Here is a 22,171-nt window from a genome sequence, read left to right on the forward strand (position 1 = left end):
ACTTAAGCGGTTTATATTTTTCATACAAAAGGATTTTCCCGCAAAGTAATTCCCGTACCCGTGGGAATTTCTGAAAATTCTTTCTAAGTGCTCACTTACACACCTAAGGAACCTAGTGACGTGCCAAGTTTCACGATTATAGCTTGAGTCGTTTGGACTGTGCGTTGATTAGGCTATGGTGTTACTTAGCCTAGGCGACTAACTTGTAGGTACAGTAGGTAACTAAGTACTCTCTTTTATATCTTTTCATAGTTTCTTAGGACTAAATTTGCACGCATAAATATCTTTTTCACGCTTAGGCATAATCTGTATTTAAAATTAGGAACCAAACAATGCAGTCCAGATTCCATTTTACCTTCTGGCTTCAGTCCATGTTCGGTCGAGTTAGTTTTTTGCCGCAAGTTCAACTGCAAATGCGGCAGACGCAGCCCTAAATTGTTTGGGAGACATTGACCTTATTGTATTGTTATTACTTGACTTTCTAGTTCTAGTCAGCAACGCGTGCATAAGATAGAAAATCTATAGTCGTTTGCAATAGAATCCAACAATCATGTAAACAAACCAAATTGTCACGATTACTCCGTAATCACATACATTTGACGATCAACTATGAACATAGTCTGATTTCAACGAACGCACCATTGTTTTCACATTATCTTCAACACGATTTAACTTGTATTTATAAGATAAATTTGTTAAAACATTTGCAACGTAAAAATTTCGAAGTATTTGACAAGCTGTCATCTTAGTTTTTTACTCATCGAACTCTATAAGTCATTGAAAAGTTAGTGTTGTTCGTAATCAGAAGTTATTTTTTAATTTTAATTTCATAAATTATTTTAATTTAATATTATTTGAATACAATAAAAAATAATTTTTAAGAGCTTAATATAATTAACCAAAACGAAAAAAGGAAGAGAAAGAAATGAAAAAGCTCGACGGCATTTTAGACACGGCAAGCGATGACACAGTGGTTCCATTTATAATTACGGTCACCGGCGACACTTCTGATAGTGATGATGAAGAAGACGAAGATTTAAATTTGTTTTAATAATCACTTTTTTATATATAATCAGTTTTATTTTATAGTCTATGGCTTATATATTTAATCTAATTAGAACACTATGACATCACTATGGGCATAAACAATACGCTGTCAATGTCAGTCCGCCATATTTGTTTACATGATTGTTGTATTCTATTGCAAACGACTATACCTAGTAAGATCTAAATACCTAACTAATATTAGGACTCCGACATTTTCTTTTAACTATGAATTTCTGTGATGGGATTCCCTCTTGAGTAGTATCTACTTATAAGTAGTTAAAAGGTTCCTTCGTCGTCCTTACAAACTTTTCACGAATCTCCCTCTTACATAGGTAATAAACTGAGTTTATGTTTGGGATGGTAGTTCGCACTTCTAATCCCGACCGGGTCAGACTACTGACTTAAAAAATCATAGGTTCTCAATTTGTCCGTAACTATGTATTACTGTAGCGTCCGTAGTCGAGCGGGCCTCAGTGATCGTAACTGATCGCTGAGGTTAAGCAACAACTGACATGGTCAGCCATTGGATGGGTGACCAATTTCAAGTGGTGCTTTTCTGGACGCTTCCGTGCTTCGGACGGCACGTTAAGCCGTGGGTCCCGGTTGCTGCTTCGGCAGCAGTCGTTAAGCCTAGTCAGAGGCCTTCGGGCGGTAATACACGTGATGATATACGTGTTTTGTTTTATGTTCACCGATATCTTTAAAAGTGCAATTGATAATTATTATCGTCCCGCCTATTAATAAAGTGTTCGATACTGTCATCATTCGTCAGTCAAAAGTCAGAACTGTTGGCCAACTTCCTAGAACCACTAGATAATATTCAAATAGAGTAGTTTAGAAAGGGTATCCTATAATTATTAGGACTTTAGGACTATTACCTGGCATTACCAACAGATACCCAGGTACCCTTACTTTCATATCCCACCCACGCGTTCTAGTCTGTGAAACGTCTGGAATCTAGACACTATAAATCTTACTAGGTACGAAAGTATTGTTAGAGATAGTGTCCAACAAAATTAACTTTCCATAACCAAAAAATATATTTGTAATACATTTTACTTACACTTTTACGGGCTATCAGCGGCCGCTCATGGATTCGTTTCGTTATCGACGCCGACGTAGGTAAACTCGTATTGACGTTTATCTACGTCGATATGAACTCGTGTAGCGGCTGTAGTTATAAAGAACTCTTTTACGCGTTGCAAAATTTATGTTGTCGGACTCTATACCGTTGAGTCTACCGGGCCTAAGTTAAGGCAGTGAATGTACACATTTATTTACGTCACCACACCATGATTCTCACAGGAATATGGGCACATTCGGCGGCTCAGGGTGAATAGAATAGGTCGGTGGGGTCTCCAGGGAACCTCCTGCCAGGGCGCTCCCATATGATGTGGTCCATGGTCTAGCGCTTCATTGTTATTTGAAAATCCATCTTTAGGCTCCAACCCGTACGAGTGGGTGCGTAGATACATAGGTGCATACGTTGTTGACTACGATACGAATATACAGGATAGAATTTTATCAGTGGCACTTGAATGTACGTCATTCATTAGCAACGCAATGTATGGTGCAACAACGTGGTTACAGCTAGTTGGTGAGTCTCCCTTGTTTTGCCCCTGCGGTTTTTCATGGGACGTTCTTATATACCTACTTACCCAAATTGATACTGCAGTAGTGACAAGACCCAGCTTAGGAGAAATGCATCAATGTAGGCTGGTGTTGGTATGAGTTACCTACCTATCATCATGATCATTATCACAACCCATCACGTCCTCACTGCTGGGGCACACAAGGGGCACATGTCTCCTTCCAATGCCGGAAAGGTTTAAGGACTAGTCCACCACGCTGGCCTAGTGCGGGTTGGTGGACCCCAAGACAAGCAAGCTTGTGCTGAGAGAGTTGCCGGTCAACCCGACTGTCAGATGTTCACTTCAAGCTGCCTGAAGTTCTCTGACTAGGCCGATAGTAAGTAAATGTTCAACCTGCTTTTCCTTCTTGAGAAGGTATTTCCCACCACTTTCTGCGTACGTAATCGTCAACTGTTCCAAATTTACCTTATTTCCGACGATTGTTTTTGTCTCCAATGAGTTGAGCATTGAAGAGGCCTTCCAATTAAAGTCTAGGAGGTCAATACTGACCTTCCGTCCGTCAGGTAAGGTCACCAACCGTACCAGTACCCTCTTGACTCAAGAGTTTTTTTGCTGACGTCTCAAACGTTATTGGGAAAATCTAACCTGAAACTTTTGTGAGGCAAAATGTTTTCAATTACATCATGGATAGGGCAATGTTATATGATTTGATAGCTCTATAAGTCTAACCATATAAATATGTCATTATATATTATGCTCTACGTTTTAGTGGTAAAGTAAGGTGTAGGTACAAAAAAGTAAAAACAAAGTTTAAATTGGACTTCACACATTTATTGTATTTTTGTCTAATAAAAATACTATATCATTATAACTAGCGTAAAGGGATATCTACACCGACAGTCTCGTTGGTTCACAAGCTTCAGCTTCAGGGCCAAGACCCACACTCTTCAACGCAAGATGTTACAATAGTATCTCTTCCTAACATTAATTCTATATAAACCTTAATTTACAGCCCTATTTCATCTATTTAATATTTCGAAAAACCTACATATTCTATTCAATGTGGCCCATTTGAATGGGTATAATTCTGATATTGCACTATTGTAGAAGCGTAGACAAACAACTTGTTTTCAAAAAAGCTTTTCGACATTGAATTGCTGTGTGAACTATGTTTTAATTTAAATTTATAGATTCTTTACTTTGAACATTTAGAATGGGCGGTAGACACTTAGAACTGCTTTGCAACATACTATCGCGGAGACAAAAACACCAACTATTTAAACATCAACTTGTATATGGTATGTATATTACGAAGAAGTAGTTTCATAAAGCTACAGTAGAGGCATCCATGCGCGGTTAAACGAGTAACCGTCCAATGAAGTAAACTTTTACAAGTAGGTAATACAAATTTGTAGCTTTGTGAAAACGGACAATAATAATTTACAGGAAACTTTAATTACACATCTGCGGAACTGATTTATCTTTCCAACATGTTTAGACCCACATTAGGCCTTTCAAAGTTTTTAATTTAATGGCTGTCATGTGATTCAAGTGGAAAATAGGTTACCTACTCCCGAAATTTTAAACAACATAATTAAAATACTTACAAGTTCTCAATTCCATTTAAACTCATTAACATTTAGAAAAAGATGGGACTTAATTCTTCACCATACTCTATTCGAATTAACACATAATAAGATTAACAAATACATCTTCAATCCTTTTTTCATATATGCCCACCTGACTCCTTTATGTAATACGCAAGCTCACATATCAGGGCGTACTTTGTGTACCGATAGAGATCCCTTGTTCGTTACATAAAGTACACCCTCAGAAATAATTAAAAAAGGACTACTTAAAGTAAATTATTATGTACACAATGTAACTAAAAATAAATTTGCTAAGTGACCATCGAAGTGATTAGCCTCGATTGAAACTATGTTTAAATTAAATCAAATACAAAAAGTAAATATGTAACTAAGAGTGACTGTAATATCCTGAAAAGAAAAACAGATTCAAGCGATCCGATATCTTTGATACACAACAGGTAGGAGTTAATTATTGTTTGGAAACGGAATAGTTTGGGCTCTTCCTATCAATAAATATACTGTGTACTCATTTGTTTTAGATAATTTGTCTTGTTTATTTATTGTAGAATCGTGAAACAATCTACAATTCTATCAGCATACATAGTATGTACATTCGTAACTATATACACAAAATAAGACGGCCCTTCTAAATCGTCACATCTATTAATAAGGGAGAGATATTTCGCCACGCAATGACCGCCCAGCCACAAAATACCCATACATTTGAACAGAGCCCATATTCTATTATGGTTAAAAATGCATATTTTTTCTAAGACTTGCTCATTACTCTTTGTAACGTAAAACTAGTTTGAACTTATCATTTGTTGGTTTTTGTAGTTCAAAACTTTATACTTAGGATACCTATAAGTTTACAACAGAGGCTTTGTCATCGTTTCTTTATAAAAATTTAGAGCTCTTTTCGTAGATTACGGGTAAATGCTAGTAAGGCAAGTTTGCTTGCAAGTCGAAAACGCTTCAGACTTCACCCATGACTGGTAACTATTGAACAAACGACATGAGCCATTTAAAAAATAAACGTACTGCTCATGCATTTACTTATAACGTTCAGAAATGTGTGGTTGGTCATTTGTGAGGTGTCAAATCCAGCGCCATATTGATGAAGTTATTTGGTGATGAATTCTGAACGTGTGCTCTGCACAGCTGTTACACTGACTGGCATGATTGTGCGTGTTGTATAGAACTGAGAGCGGCGCGCGCGCAGGCGGCGCAGTGTTGCTATGTTAATCTTGATATGTTAAACTTTGTAATGAGTGACATGACGCATAAACTGTGTGAAGCCCCAAGTCTCCATACAACAACTATTGAGAATAGCCTACGCCGAAAAACTACACCATGTCACAAAATATCTATTTCTCATGCTTGTAATTTTATTCTTTAAATATTCAATTATCATAAATATATTCATTTTGTACATTACACATGTGATTTTCCCCCCATCTCTATATACTATTTACAAATTATCCGAACCGTCACCTTTATTCACATCGTTTTAAACTTTAAATATTAAAACTAAAATTAAAATAATCAGGGCTGTAAAATCTACACTAAGTGAACATATAATTATAATGAAGTCGGTGTATCCCGTCTGTCTGTCTGTCAGATATACCGCGAGACCATTAGGCGGATAAAAGGTAAGGAAATATTAGCGGCGTGAAGTGAGGTAGAACAACCGGGACGCACCGAGGAATTGTGGCAACACTAGGGTGAATGAGACAGGCAGACGATACCACTATCTTACAATAAATTGTTATAAACACCCCTCTTTTTACGTGGGGAGTTAAATAATTAAAGTTTATGTATCTTCCCATCTCTTTCACCCAAACGTTACAACAACTATTGTAGCTAAGGCTGGAGCCCCGCACCAATAGAAGACCAGTATAAAATTGTTTACTCTTTTAACATGGATTATTTTTGGTATGTGAATACTGCCCTGCAAAGTCAAGCCTAGCGTCTGTCCAGAAACGTATACCTATTTATTTATACCCATAAACAACATTACAACTGCGGAATTGAACTAAGAGATAAATACTGTAATTAAACGAAAACTTATGTTTAAAAGAATTAATTTCTAAGAAACCTTGTCGGATTCGTTTTCTATGAATCACAGTATCGTTTTTTTATCGTAAACATTTAGTCAAATAGATATTATGATAGGTCGTGGACAACAGTTTAAATAGTAGCAAAGTATGGGCTGAAGCGAAGTGATTTAGCCCTAACATTTAACAAACTAGTAGATTCTATTACATATGTATATCTTGAAAAATAAATTAAGTATTTTAAATAAATATATTGTAAACCCGGCGAACTCAGGCCCAAGAAAGATAAAGGAAATTCGCACCAAAGAAACTCCAGCCCACACGAAATTGTACATATACATACCCAGTGTCACTTACGAAAATAATATATTATTCATAGTTAAACCAAAGTCGCATAGTTAAAACTTTCATTCACAGTCAATGTACCACCCAATGGGTGTCGAAAAATCTAAAACTGAACCGCACACAGACTGATATTGAGTGTTTACTAGACGAGACCACATCATATATTTATCAGATTTATAACAACATTCGAGATCCATTATTAGCTGTTTTAGATAGCTGCTGTCAGGTAAGGACAGAGATAGCAGGGAAAGGAAATTGAAAAATGGTGTTGAAAAATCCAATATTGATTAGCATCAGGTCAGGTAAGTCGATCAATGCACAATAATCTGTGTGCAGTTTAAAGTGCATTTAAAGGGCGGGGATTAGGGCGCCCCGAGCCTTGAATAGAGCAACCCAGTCAGTTGACCCGTCATAAATTTTGTATGATTCTAGCCTTACATAAGGGCATGATCGCATAGTGTTGAATAAACACCTACTTGGACTGCCTTGCTCGGCTCGGCTCGCTCTATCCCGAGCCATTTAAACGCACCCTTAGATGTAAAAGATAATAGACAATAAACAAACTATTTTGAAGGTAATATTTGTGAGACCTAAGCTGTAACATCTACTAATAAAGGCTGCGGAACGTTCTATATACAAATAGTGTATAACGAACAAATCAGTGACGTTCCTTCTTATACAATAACATCGCGTCAATAGCGAGTTTCGGAGGCCCCGCTCCGGACAACATTCGAAAACTCTAAACGATTACAAACTACAACATTTCGGGTGTGATTCAGAACGCTTCCTTACGATGATAAGATTTGAAGTAATATATTATAAGGTTAGGACAGGCCTAATACCATCAGTTCTGAATTTAAGTTTACATTAGCATGGATTAGTCATGTAGAATCACACCCGTTACTTGTCCGGTAAAACTTCAAGATTCCTTTAGTTTACGGAACTACATAACTACACTGAATCTTCGTTTCATCTGAATTAATTAAGGCCAACTTTCTTCTTGAAATTTTACCGTACAAGCACCTATTCTCAGAGTTTTGATCAACATTCGCGCAATCGATAACATATTTACAAAACTGGTATTAGCAGCAACTTTGTACATACAAAACCGATTCCACGACTGTGCCAAAAACAAGTCCATTTCGCGCCAACAATCCGCCAGAAACACAATCACAATCCGCCCCCGTCCGGACACTAAAACGGCAAAGCTAACATCGAAAATGTCAAAAACTGCTACGTATACAAAGAACCTTAAAACAACCTTGTTAATCCCGTCGACACAGATGCGCAAATGCACCCATGCACTTTGCGCAAAGTAAAACCAGGCCTTGAATACGGCCACAGTACCTGTTACAATAGAATTCTTCTCTCAAATTGGACTTTAACCGTTCAGCGACCGTGGACTCACCATACTGTCTATATTTATAGTTTCCTTGGTCTCGTGAGACGTCGCTTCTTCCTGTCCGGGGTAGCATTATTCTCTCCCGAGGGACGCCGACGCGAGGGCGGTGTAGACACATCTTCGCCGCTCGACTCTGTTTTCTCCGCTGGTTTCGCCTTCGCCTCCGGTTTCTCGGCGGGTTTCGCCTTGGCCTCCGGTTTCTCCGCTGGTTTCGCCTTGGCCTCTGGTTTCTCCGCTGGCTTGGCCTCGTCCGGGGCGGGCACGGGCGTGGCGGCCGGCTCACCGCTGCCGCTCGCTGTTGATTCCACTTCGGGCATGTCTTGGCTGGTCCCCGGCCACTGGGAAGGTAATTGTAAATTGTAGCTTTAATTTATTACATTACAGCATAACAAATTATACTCAGAGGGAAATATTGAGTCAGGTGTCAAGGTGGCTCGCTTATCGGCGGGCGAGCGCAAGCGCCAGTAGAGAGGGTCACTTTATGACGAATATGACGAAAAACTAAGATTCGTAGCGCTGAATCTGTAACCAACACGAACAGGAAAACGCAGCGTCCTCCTGCCCGCTGGACCGACGACCTTAGGCCTTACCTTAGGGTGGCCGATAGTGGCTGGATGAGGACGGCAGAGGACCGATCCATTATTGGCTGATGATGAACCTCTGTTACCACACAATAAGGTTGTAATTACCTGCGGCAGCGCGGCGGCGCACTCGGCGCACAGCGGCGGCACGGCACTTGTCACACTAATATAGCCTCTATCACCACACAATAAGGTAGTAATTACCTGCGGCAGCGCGGCGGCGCACTCGGCGCACAGCGGCGGCACGGCACTTGTCACACTAATATAGCCTCTATTACCACGCAGTAAGGTTGTAATTACCTGCGGCAGCGCGGCGGCGCACTCGGCGCACAGCGGCGGCACGGCACTTGTCACACTAATATAACCTCTAGCACCACACAATAAGGTTGTAATTACCTGCGGCAGCGCGGCGGCGCACTCGGCGCACAGCGGCGGCACGGCGGGCGAGCGTGAGCGCCAGTACTGCAGCTCCGTCTTGCACTTGTTCAGCTCCTGCGGAAGAAAGAGATAGAGGATTAGATATGTTATTGTGGTTATTGCTGAACTTCTGTGGTAGAAAGAGATTAGCCCGATTTGACGTATTATTATGGTTATTTTTCAACTCCAAAGGAAGAAAGAGATAGCGGATTTAACATGTTATAATGGTTATTGTTCAACTCCAAAGGAAAGAAAGAGTAGTTAGGAATATTGTGAGGTGGGTTGCTAGTTGTAGTTAGGGAGAAACTTTTGTGGTGTAGTGGAATGAGCATAGCATTATAACACGCTTTGGTATTTGGAACTAGTTACGTGTTTAAAGATTGATTGAGATTTAAGATCGCTTTGAAGTAAGTAAGCCTTATGAACTCCTCCTCATGCAAAAATTATAATATAATTATAATTTAAATTGCTATCTAGAAGAACAACCCTGGATCTTAGCAGTTAAAAAAACAGCCTGTTTTTTTAAATGAATCCACAGAGCTTAGATTGAAGTGACATTTTCATATTTTTAAGTACTGCTATTCTCTTCTGTTTGTAGCATACACTGCATACAACACTATAGATCATGGATGCACAGACCGCGGCCCGCGGCCCGCGTGCGGCCCGCCAGTCGAATACTGGTGGCCCGCCAACAGCAAAAATAATACTCTAGTGTATTCTATTTAACGAAAACTATTTAATTCTAAAAAAATATGTTCGTAAAGTACTCAATCACAGGCAATTCAAAAATTCCTTGATGACATCGATTGCGAATATAGAGATTTATTGTATTATACAGAAATGAGGTGGGGATTGACACTGGAACGATTTCTTAATTTAATAAGGGCCGATTTTTCAATCAATAGTCAGATAAAAATGATAAGGAATAATTCTGATGTTGTCGCGTCTGAATGTTTGTATTAGACAGTGACAGCAACAATTTTATTCCTGAGATAACATTTATCTGAGTATTGAAAAATCAGCCCTAAGTAAAAGAAATTGGATTTTTTCTGGCAGAAAAGCAAAGGGTTGTCCAGGAACTTAAAAATTCTGATCAATGCAGTTAGAAATTATCAACATTCAAAATGACCAAGATTTACGCAACTAAAATCGTCGAAATATAATAGGCCCGTTTGGACAGCTTGAAAATGTATGGGAAGACAGCTGGTGTCAAATCTCAATCATAAAAAATCTAAACAATAAGTAACTTTTGGTGCTTTAAAAGTTCTTTTTTCATTCAGCCGTTAAAAAATAAGCCAGATTATGTGTCTTTTTATGTATTTCATCAAGTAAATCAAGAGTAAATAGCAAATTTGTGTAGCTGTCCAAACGGGCCTATTATATTTCGACGACTATAATTCAACGAAAGAAAATTGCCGAACTTTTACCGCTGAATTCATAAAAATACGTACAAAAAGTTGCGTATAAACGCTGAAAATGTGACCGCTTATTTGGTTGTACCTATATTATGTGAACAAACCTTTTCAATCTAATCTAAATCGACAAAAAAATCTAAACCGCCTTGCAAAATAAATAAAAAAAGATTGTAAGCACTATGCGGTGCCACGCTTCAAAATAAAACAATTCTTTTTAAATTTTAACATTATTATCGATTCTTTATTGCTTTTAATTACCTATACTTCTGGCGGCCCGCCATCAGTTCATAGTTTGTTCGAGTGGCCCCTAGTCTTGATAAGTCTGTGCATCCCTGCTATAGATGGACCAAGGTTCGACACCGTTGGGAAAGGTTTAATTAATCAGTCAGAATAGTTGTTTGTCTATGACTACGGAAGTAAAACTCCTACAAACACAGCTTCACCGCAAGCACTAACCAAAACATGCAACCACTTACAAATAACAAAAAAACAACATTCACGGACTGTCAACGCACGGCCTCACAGCCCACAAATCCCTCAAAACGAATACCTCAATCAACGGAATGCCATTAACGTATCGGACCTGAAGTAGCGTCTGGAACTTTCTGCTTGTCTCCTCGTTTTTCTTGTCATAGTCATCGAGGCGGTTCGCGTATTCTAGCGTCTGCTTCTGTTGTTCTGCTATTTGTTTCTGTTGTTCCGCTATTTGTTTCTGCTGGAGCGCGGTTTTACGCTTGCAACTGCGCAGGTCGCTCCGAAGGGCTGAGAGTTGGTCGTTGTATCTGGAATTGAGATGTTTGTATGTTAGTTTATTGTAGAAAATTGTCAGGGATTTGTCTCTCAAGTGTTTAATCGCTGAAGCCTCTGAGGAACCTATTAGCTTCTGTATTTCTTGCTTCACTAAAGCAAGAAAGCGACTTACTGACAACACTATAACTATACTATACTATACAAATAAAGAAAATCTATCTATCTATCTATACACAACCCGGTAGTAGTTGAATGAGGAAGGTTGAGTACAGAGTGACATAGTGCTTCTTGGGATCTCCGATGCATCTGCATAATATTAAATATATGTCCACAAGATTAGGTCATGATGATATCAACCTAAGATTTAAAAGGCTACCATTCTTGTCCTTCGTGCTCCCAATGGGTAAAAGATTATTTGTAGCTATTGACATTCATACTTATCTAACGTCAATTTTATATACATAAAACTTTACTAAAAAGCACACTCACTTCTTCATCCCCTGCTTGATGCGATGAATACGTTTCCTCAACACCATATTGCTCTGCGGCGGCGGCGGCGACGGCGGCAGGGACTCCTCCATCATGTAGTTGACGGATATCCGGCGCGAGCTGACAGAAGCCCCGCCGTTCTGATTGGACGACGAGTCGAAACCGGAGGGCGGTGGCGAGTCGATGCACATGTAGGATTTACTGCTCTCTCCCGCTGGAATAAGAGGGTGGTTGGTTGAATGAGTGGGTTGTTGGTCGATTGATGGGTGGACTGGTCGAGCGATTTGTAAAATCAGGTCTAACAGTGGGGTTACCACCACCGAACATTAGCAATCGGCAAAAAAGCATGCAGCAGTGATGGAAAACATTGGGAGGCAACCTGCACATCTAAATTCTAGAATCTAGATGTGCAGGTCCCTAAGTGCATCGTACTCATTCAAAAACATTGATACGGCTCGCGACCGATAGGATAGGATATTAATACACAGCAAAAATCACGTCCCCACTGATGCTGCTCGGGTCTCCTTCCAATGAAGGAAGGGTTTTAGCCCTAGTCCACAACGCGGACCTAGTGCGGGTTGCTGGATGTATATGTATGCAAGAACTCACGTGAAAACGCCGTAGTAATATCGAAGAAGTCGGTCCCGAAGTACGTGATCTCGGGCAGGTTGGGCTCGATGTGCTCCTTGAAGTACTCCATGGCCATGGTGGTGAGGTCGAACAGCTCGTCCGTCACCTTGTACGGCCGCGCCAGCTTCGTGGCCGTCTTCAGGTAGGACAGGATGCTGTAGACTTCGTCTAGGATCTGAAGGAGAATGGTTGGGTTAGTCTAGTCATAAGTATTATTCTTACTCTGAGTTGCAGAAAGGAACTCAGATACTTGTAGATATATTGCTACCTGTCTTTGTCAGTATACAGACAGAAAGAGACAGAAATAGATATTATGTTGACATTAGCTTATAGTTTTTCTACAACTCGGCATTAGCGTAGTAAAAAATACAGCTCAGAGAACTAGAATTAGTTACCTAGGACCTTGGATAGGATAAGGTATAAGAATTGTTTTTTTTTTGGATCACAGGTATAAGTAATTAAATCTTTATTTGAGACTGTTACCCCGGGTGTTCTTAGGTATATTTTATCAAATTTGGTCTAGCCGTTCAAAAGTTATGCGACTTTCAGTGTTGAACGACGGGGGGTTTCAACGTTGGAGTTATTATTATACTATAGCAAATATTTCTTAAAAATAGCTTTTAAATTTACAGTTTCTATCATTATTTACCTATGTTGATTACTGACTATTGACAAAACAATACCTTCGATCGTATCAGAGTAAATTATTAATACATTATCCTTAATGGCTTTGTTTATGCAATGTAGATTGTAGATTAATGTCGCCTTCATTACAAATTGAACAGCCTATAAAGTTAAATAAATATAAAGTTACAATAAAATTGCAATGTATAAAATGTGTTGTATCACTTTTAGTGGATATGTATATGTATATTCAGTAACGATGCATAATAGTATAGAACACAGATAGTATGAAACATAACATAGATACGTCTGATAATGAATCAGCATTTTATTCATGGTATTGGCCTGGTTTATCATCATCATTAAAATAATGTAAGTACTTCAAACATGCAATTATTCATAGCAATAATAAATACTCCAAATTGATACTGATATGAGAGTAAAACATAACAATAAGATATATCATTTCGGAAGCTGAATCCAATATTTACATAAACATCAAGTCACATAGCTTACTACCTACATACATTATTATAATTCTAGTTAATACAATCGTATTGTATTACCTTGACCAGTAATAGAATAGGGCCACACCCATAAGCTTCACTTAGTCAGGTATTTATGTACTCCACTAGCATAAAGGGAATGAAGAAATAAACTAGACAATATAATTGGAATGAGTATTGCATTTCTCTTTACCAAAGTAAGCTTTAGGACTTCATAACTAATTGGTCTTCTTTGTGTTTAGCAAACATCCTAAAGCCGTAGAACATCAAAACAAGTTATATTTATTATAATTATGTTCATAGCAACAAAGCATAGGACATCTCTTGTGGAAATGTAACCTAAGGATTCTATTCTCTGTGGGGGTGTAAGTTACCTACACCTGCCTCTCTCGAATGGAACCTTTGTGCATATCTCCAAGGTCTAAACTGCCTTCCTAAGCTTGGTCCATTTCCCATCACACTAGTCCACTGCAGGTAGCATATCAAATTTAATAAAATATATATCATATAGGTATCATACGCTTAGGATTATCAATGTGTCAAAACTCACCTCCCCAGGGAAAAAGCAGCAGTGTTTCCTCTCAATATGCTTGCCGAAGGTCATCTGCAGCAGGCTCAGCCTCATGTGAAGCGTCTCTATGATGTCCGACTCGCAGGCCAGCGGGTGACTGCGACGGGCCGACTCGCGCCGAGGCATCTTCGCCTTGATCGACTGGAACCGGTGTAACATCTGGTTCTGGAGACGCTGGAACGTCGAGTTGAGCACGCTGCTGCATATCGTGTTGAATTGGCGGTTCACCTGGTGATGATAGGGAGAGTTAGGTATTGCGTGAGGAAGACTGGAGACATGGTTGTGTAGGATCTGGTCTGGTGTGGGATATTTAAAATTTCCAGCCATGGACGATTTTTGCAAGTAATATCATGGTATGGTATGTACAATTGGACAACTGTTACAGGACTCTCATCTGACGATAAGAGACGCCTTTCTAAGGTAGAAGTTGAGGATTTGATATTCAAAAGTGCGATAACAGCAATAGACTTGGATAGGATATAAAATATTACATCACAAGTCGGGCATTATTAATACAAATACAATCAGCAAACTTTAGTACTTGAACAGGGTAATTGAAGATTCTCCAGCAATAATTATCTCGGTAGATCTTGTGGTGACTGACAGGATGGGAAAACATATACATATTATCAGAAATATGTCGGAAGTGGGTACGAGAATACGCTGACACGTTCTTTCATAGTACTCAACTTAAAGTATGTTCATTTATAGCTAGAAAAGCATTATCAGTATAATTACAAATAAATAAATAAATAAATAATAAATAAATATGTGGGGACATCTCACACACGGCCATCCGACCCCAAGCTAGGCAGAACCTGTGTTATGGGTGTCGGACAGCTGATATATCTACACAAATACATAGATAGATAGATACTAAATATAAATATCAACACCCAAGACCCGAGTACAAATATCTGTCTTTAAACAAATATCTGCCCCAGCCGGGAATCGAACCCGGGACCATCGGCTCCTGTAGTCAGGTCACTAACCACTACGCCATTCGGTCGTCAATGCGATACAATATCATGTGTGCACTGGAGATGAAACAAAACCATTAAGTTATGAGGATGGCAGCAGTTCTTATGCAAAGTTGTACAATTTACATGCATAATGATTTTGAGAGATATTATCCTTCAGATTTCATAGACGTAGTTGCGTTTGAAAATAGATTTTATCAGTAATTCCTTTCAGGATACCATATACCTAAGTATAATGGTACTATAAATCAAGCCGATTTGATCTATCCACTATAGTTGTTGCATCTAGAATAATTATACTTAGTCAAGAGCTAATGTTTAATGTAGATTTTCAAACCATTCACTACTAAAGTAGGTAAAAAGAGGAAACCTGTGCATCTAGATTGTACATAGTTAGTTACATACACGTGTAAGTAATAAATTATAGATAATTGCTTGGCTTGTTACCTACAAATCTAGATCTAGGTAATAGGGTTATTGACAGTACATAACATACAGCACTTTTACCTAATATTATGACAAGTTAGGTATTGAATGATTAGTTAGGTGTTTATGCAGTACTATGCAAGGTAATTAAGGTTAGTAACTACTAACCTATTGGAATTAACAGAAAAGAGTACTTACTTATGTTATTCATAGCTAGTGTATTGCTTAAATGCAGCAATTTTTCCATAGATCTAGCAAATAGCTATGTTAGATTATAATCTATAGAAGGAATAATGAATAAAGCATGTAAGGATGTGTAAATTGAATTGCCTAGTTATTAACACAAACAATGCTGAACAAAGCCTATTTGTACAAGATGATTGGGAGCTTCAAAGACTATTGATAGAGCTGTTTGTAATTCAATACATTATCCAACAGTAAAAAGGTAACAAAAGAATAGAAAAAAACTATTGATGTGCTTTGCTAGTAGGTAGGTAATTAGAGACCTAACTTGTATATTTTACTCAAGTAGGTTAGAAATAGTTATAATAGTTATTCCCAGTTGGGTATCTCAGTCTGTCGCATAAAACATAACCTATTCAAAGTTTATAAAAACACCCTAACCAATAACCTCTCCTTTTCTGATTAATGAAACAGGGAAAAGAATAACCCATTCGGCCATATTTTATCGCAGCGTGTTTACAGACACATTCACGTCTCTTGTAGGGCATTGAATTATCCGCAGAAATTTAGTATCGGGATAGGACGAATAATTAAAAACAGTATCCGGTTAATTTGGATATATGCGGATATAATGCCCTATTCTCGTGTCAAAGCAATGACACCTTTATTTAATCAGTCGAGTAATAAAGTATGATACAGACGCGGTTAAGAGCTTTTCAGTATCAAATACTTATTAATATTACCTAATAGGTACATAACGGACACGACACTTGAAGGCTAAGGTACTATAAGTAAATAAGTACAAGCTACTCCATCTTTTGAAAGCCGCAAGGACGCACGATTCTAGGAAAGCCAATCGACACGGGCGGTGGCTGATGCGACAACGAGGGGCTTGGATAATGTAATCTAAACGTAAACAACGGTATCGCTTTCTCATGAATAACTCTGAGAAAATAGAGAATGCTATACCTAAGGATTAAGTTTGGTTGTATTTTGAAAATGTAGATGTAATTACCTAATTCGAAACTTCGACAAAATATCATGATTTGATGACAAATTTAACAAGCCTTATTTCAAGCGTAGTTTTTCAAGCAACAAAAAAGTAGAAGTAATGAAATTATTTCGGCGCGAGACACACAAGAGATCATAGGTAGTCACACTGAAAACCCGGGTTTCGGGTCGCAGGTATTCCACTAGGACTGCCGACTGGGCAGTATCAAATGCAGGTAGACGGGATGTGACGGGGTGTTGACGATTTTATATAGTACTACTTTATTTTTGCTACTAACTTGTATTGGGGCGTAATGGAAAGTATGTACGGTCAGCTGCATAAGTTGTTATACAATTTTGTACCTTGTCAAACTGACGATCCGTCAATATTTCAATGGATGGATAGGCGGTTTCAGATTGACAAAGTACAAAAGTGTATAGCTACTTATGCAGCTGACTGTACCTCCTCTTGTTCGGTAAATCTGGCAAAGCCTCGCAGGAACCAATAAAAATATCTATCCTATGATAATTAAGGAAATCTGCACGTAAATGTGTACCCAAAGTGTATTGTGAATAAATGACCTGTGAAATGTAGGCATGTAGATAGTACAGAGACGCAAGTTTTCTCTACTGCATAAAATATAAAATATTTCACAAACAAAGTTAATTATATTGTAGAATTTTATAATGGCTAGGACACCATTCCTAAAATTTCAGGAACACCTATTATAGGTTAACTCAGGTTAAAATTACTAACAATAGAATCAAATACCAAAGTGCACAGTCATACATATACCCATCTAATCTAAGTCATTTATTGAAATTTTATCTTGGTTCTCAAATTCGTAAGGCTGTATTCATAAAGTTTAATACCAGTATAACATGTTCATGAACTTATAACCACATCCTGTTAGGTATGGGAAAAAGTCTTAGTAAATTATTCAAAAGAAATTGATTTAAAAGTAAAAATAGAATATTGATTTGTTAATCACAGATGCTTGTCTATTGGCAAACTTGGCTGTCTGTAATATTGATTTTGGTATCATGTAAAGTGTAGTAGACTAGAGTAATTTATCATTTGATGTTTATTTATAGAGCAGTAACTTTCTTGCTAAATCCTAACTAGCCTAAAGTATAAAAAATTGTATAATAATATTATTATTATAATCTTTTAAAAATATCTAGAATATATAGTCTTAAACCCAAAAGATTACTTTCATTATTTACTAGTTTTATTGCAGTTCATCATTCATGATACAGATTTTAGTCTCTCTCAAGTGTCTTTCATTCAAATACATGAGTTTTACACGGTAACATCATTTCATAGAAGTTTTATAGTCCCAGTCATCATTTCTAAATGAAAGGACTATTAGATCTATGTGCTAATAATTGGTAACGGAGAATGAATGATGTACAGAAGAGAAATGTGTGTGCATTAATATTAGCTCTATTGCACAGTGCTTAGGTGCATAATGGAGAATATTTCATGAAATTTTATGTAAATAGATATCAAACATTCATGTTTCAATTTGTACCCATTATCAATGTAGGTTGACTGCGTATGTAGACTGCAAGTAACTATGAGTAGGTGTTGTTGTATGATCCATTGATGGTCTACAAATGACAAAATACTCTCAGTCAGATACAAGTTGTTTTATGCTGGGTGTAAGTAGGAAACTTGTGATTTCAATAAAAAATAAGCCGCTACTGCATAAACATTGTATAATTGAATGGGCATATTTTAAATAAATAAAAAATCTGCTGTATTGCATCCATTTTATGGCAGGCTTATTGAGTTAGGAGGTTTTGATATCTATTCCAAAGATAGTGTAATAGGTGTGAAAAGATTGTGGTAATACAATACATGTTAAAACAAAATCAAACAATGCATTGAAACAATTAGGACATTCACACAAAGCCAAGACATATTAGGATTTTAGGATATGCTGACGTTTGCCCTGAAATGAAAGTTCTGAAACTACAGTCAAGCAACTCACCATTCGGAGTTGAGAGACATTCTTGTAGGCCAGATTGTGAAAGATTTTCTCAATGAGCTCGACGGGCAAGTCGTTGAGCGAGGTGGAGTAGGGGCGCGGCGCCGGCAGCAGCAGCGGGCACTTGGAGCCGCCGGCGTGAGGCGAGCTGCTGCCCGGCGCCGCGGCCGAGTGGCGGGTCACCCGCGCCACCGCCGCCGCGGGCTCGCCCGGCCCGCCCGCCGCCTCGCCGCCGCCGCCCCCCACGCTGCTCATCTGCCGAGTCGACACCATCTTGCCCAGCTTTAAACCTTAAAATACTCTGAAAACTAAAACCCAAACGCGTTACAATCCGACCCGACACATATTTTACAACATTCGTCACTGACACGCCTCAATTCGGAAACAATGGATATTGCCAATAAAAAAACAGATATTCCTAAATTCTAATGGCACCATTTACGAAAAAAAAACTCTCTCGATCGGGGCGTAAATAACATTCCTTTTATGCACTAGCGAGTAATTTCTAAAATGGTGGCCATTGGCTAGATCAGTAATCACTTGAACGTTTGATGTAAATTATCAACTAAATCAGTAAAGGATCGACGTTATAACTTTAAACAATATAGAATCCACTCACTCAAGAGTTCATGCACATGTTTTTTGGTCAAATTTAATGATTTTGTTACAAAAGAAATGAAAATTGAGACGCAATAGTTTCAAGAGCGCTACGCTTTCACAAAATTTTGTTGGAAATTTCAAGCGCGATTGATAGTGTTGCCAGAAATCTAAAGCAAAACTTGCAAGCAAGCCAACAATAAAATGATTAAGTACAGTATTTCGTAAAGTGCAAATTTTCTGTTGGTGTATAATATCAGTGTTTTAGATTTTATTTAATTTATTAATACTTACTACGACGACCGAATGGCGTAGTGGTTAGTGACCCTGACTACTGAGCCGATGGTCCCGGGTTCGATTCCCGGCTGGGGCAGATATTTGTTTAAACACAGATATTTGTTCTCGGGTCTTGGATGTGCCCGTAAAATGGCAATAGGCCCGCCCCCTATTACATTGGGACTAACATAACACTCTGGCGAAAAGTGGGTGCAGCAATGCACCTCTGCCTACCCCGCAAGGGAGTACATTAGTACAAGGCGTGAGTGCGTGTTTTTTTTTTTTTTTTTTTAATACTTACTAGAACTAACCTTTGGGCCACAACAATGATTCCTCAGTGTCAGCGGCATTAGCGGTTGCGCTTGCCACGGGGCGCTTAGATTTAAGCATGAACTTGAATGCCATACCTACCTACCACCCCATCCAATGCATGCGCCATGGTTCTTAAATTTGTTCTTATTAAAAATAAGAACTTTGGTTTCTAACACTATTGTGCTTTGTGCTGGCGTGAAATGTGAAATTCCTCTATACAGGATTCTGGTTGTTACTATAGTAGTTACCACCCTTAGTTAGTAGGATTCAAATTAAGATTCACAGACGTGTGTAAATCTAGCCAAATGTATCTTGGTTTGGTACCGGTACCTACCTATGTCAATGTTGGGAGCTACTTAGGTAACCTGCATTGTTGTTGTACTGTACAACTAGTTACTGACATGTAACTCGTAGCATACGCGTACGAAACACAAATCGCTAGATAGAGTCGCTTCGTGGGAGCCGTGGGAGAAGGGCCTAAGTAGCTGGTGCGTCATAAGTTTTATATTATTTCAATAAAATTAGTATCATTGTTCTATTATATTTTGCCGGAAAAAATAGTATTTTTTTCTTATGGCAATTTAGATAGTAGATCTATGGGTTTTTATATTTTTTTAATAGTGTTGAATAGGTTTGTATGCAACTTTCAATCGACAGTCGAGATTTTCAGCAAGTCTCTACTACTATGGCTACAGCTATCGTATGGCACAAACAGGCGGCCCACTTACTGCCAGTTACAATAACTCTATCTATCGATAGCGGACAGTTAGGAACTTTTATACGATTTTGACCGATTGTAACTTTTCATAATTATTATGTCAAAATAGTATGAAAGTAACTATCTACCAGTTTTCGATAGATAGAGTTATTAAAACTGGCAGTTGGAGAGTCAGCTAGCTAACACTGAGTATAGGTATTATTCGGCAGTGCAAAATTAAATAAAAAATCTCTGACATAAAAAATTACTTGCAAGTAGGTACTAATATAGGATGTAAGTTAAAATTTTCAGCGTTTGGGGACGACGGGCGCCTCTGGACAAATAAATATATTTAAACTTACATAGTTAGTTCATACCTATTTGCCACGATATCCTACTAATATTTAGATATATTATTAGGTTTATTTGTTAGTATTTTATATATTTATTTTTTTTAACTTTGTTTATTTAATATATATAAATATTTATTTAATATATATATATATATATATATATATATTACTATTTATAGATAATTGATTTACGATAGTTTTTTAGGTTACAAAACAATACAACTTTAGCAACAAGTATTATACTTTTAAAAAAGTTGTCGATTAAATGATTTTGATTATGATGATTCTTGCTACACTATTGCCCACAGACAAGTTTACATAATTTGACATTGACAGCATCACAGACATTGACATTTATTTGTTTTGTTTTGTTGTTTGTGATCTTTTTGTGATTCGCATTCTCACAAAATTAATTAAATTTTGATCAGAAAACTATTTTTACATTGCATACAATGTACTACACGGTGTTTGAAAAATAACATGCAAAATATTTAATTTACTTGTAATAATTTAATAATTTACTTGTAAAATGTCTGACGGAAAAAATAATGAAATCTCGGATAACCTCAATGTCCATGTAGAATATTGGTGAGGTTTTAAACATACTATATTGCGTAATTACTTTGCCAGTTATAAATACCAGCATGACTAGCTACTAGGCTTATTTTCTATCTATTTATACAACACTGACATTCTTGAACCAAAATAACTTTTAATATCCTGAAGCTCTATTTCCTATCTTTATTTTCAGTGGCGTTTGTGATTATGGCGGTCATTGCTTAGCTCTTGCTAAGACAATACAAAGTGGTACCCCTAATGCCAGAGTTGTGTGCAAGAGGGGTAGACAAGGTATAGTTTTTATATACTTTCATTAATTAATAGATAGATATACTTTCACTAACACAAGCTACTAAGCCTAAGTCTAGGAGGGTAACTCTAGAAAGGGTTGCTCTCTCTGATTATGGGTCAAACTGAGCCCCATTATTATCATAAAAGTTTAAAAGATCCAGTATACTCATCAATGCTATAACCTCTTCCTTTTTAATTGACAGGTTCATTTGAAGTAGCCATAAACGACAAGCTGGTGTATTCCAAGCTGCGGACAATGGCGCTCCCAGACTATGAGGAGGTGGCACAGGTGGTGAGCGACGTGGCACAAGGAGGGGAACCGAGGGAGATCAAGGGAGAACAACCAGTCAACTGTGTGATATCATAACATTTATTTAACTTATTTGATTAGGTGTAGTCTTATTAGATTAGATGCACTTATATTTATAGTTGGTATATTTATTTAAAAAGTTGTGTAAATAAGTATACATAGTGTATATTTTTTTTGTCTAAAATCTTA

At 37.8% G+C, this 22,171-nt stretch overlaps 2 protein-coding genes across 4 annotated transcripts; one reads left to right on the forward strand and one right to left on the reverse strand.

Moving 5' to 3' along the window:
* Positions 1-6,937: 6,937 nt before the first annotated feature.
* On the reverse strand, positions 6,938-19,365 carry LOC105391778 (F-box only protein 28). 3 transcript variants are annotated; one of them, XM_048622948.1, is made up of 8 exons: positions 19,208-19,365; positions 18,592-18,896; positions 13,995-14,243; positions 12,294-12,489; positions 11,685-11,898; positions 10,996-11,227; positions 9,010-9,105; positions 6,938-8,370 (listed from the first exon to the last, which is right to left on the reverse strand). In XM_048622948.1, exons 2-8 carry the CDS (start codon positions 18,859-18,861, stop codon positions 8,053-8,055), a joined length of 1,575 nt encoding a protein of 524 aa, XP_048478905.1. In that variant the 5' UTR covers positions 18,862-18,896; positions 19,208-19,365; the 3' UTR covers positions 6,938-8,052. The 3 variants fall into 3 exon arrangements, with proteins under 3 accessions (XP_048478905.1, XP_048478907.1, XP_048478906.1); XM_048622949.1 differs by having other exon boundaries at positions 6,940-8,370; positions 11,029-11,227; XM_048622950.1 differs by lacking the exon at positions 19,208-19,365 and having other exon boundaries at positions 6,939-8,370; positions 11,029-11,227; positions 18,592-18,873.
* Positions 19,366-21,341: 1,976 nt separating this feature from the next.
* On the forward strand, positions 21,342-22,091 carry LOC105390598 (migration and invasion enhancer 1). Its single transcript, XM_011561928.3, has 3 exons — positions 21,342-21,411; positions 21,575-21,672; positions 21,876-22,091. Exons 1-3 carry the CDS (start codon positions 21,353-21,355, stop codon positions 22,037-22,039), a joined length of 321 nt encoding a protein of 106 aa, XP_011560230.2. The 5' UTR covers positions 21,342-21,352; the 3' UTR covers positions 22,040-22,091.
* Positions 22,092-22,171: the final 80 nt, after the last annotated feature.

This window comes from Plutella xylostella, chromosome 9 (genome assembly GCF_932276165.1).
Source record: "Plutella xylostella chromosome 9, ilPluXylo3.1, whole genome shotgun sequence".
NCBI classification, from domain to species: Eukaryota; Metazoa; Arthropoda; class Insecta; order Lepidoptera; family Plutellidae; genus Plutella; species Plutella xylostella.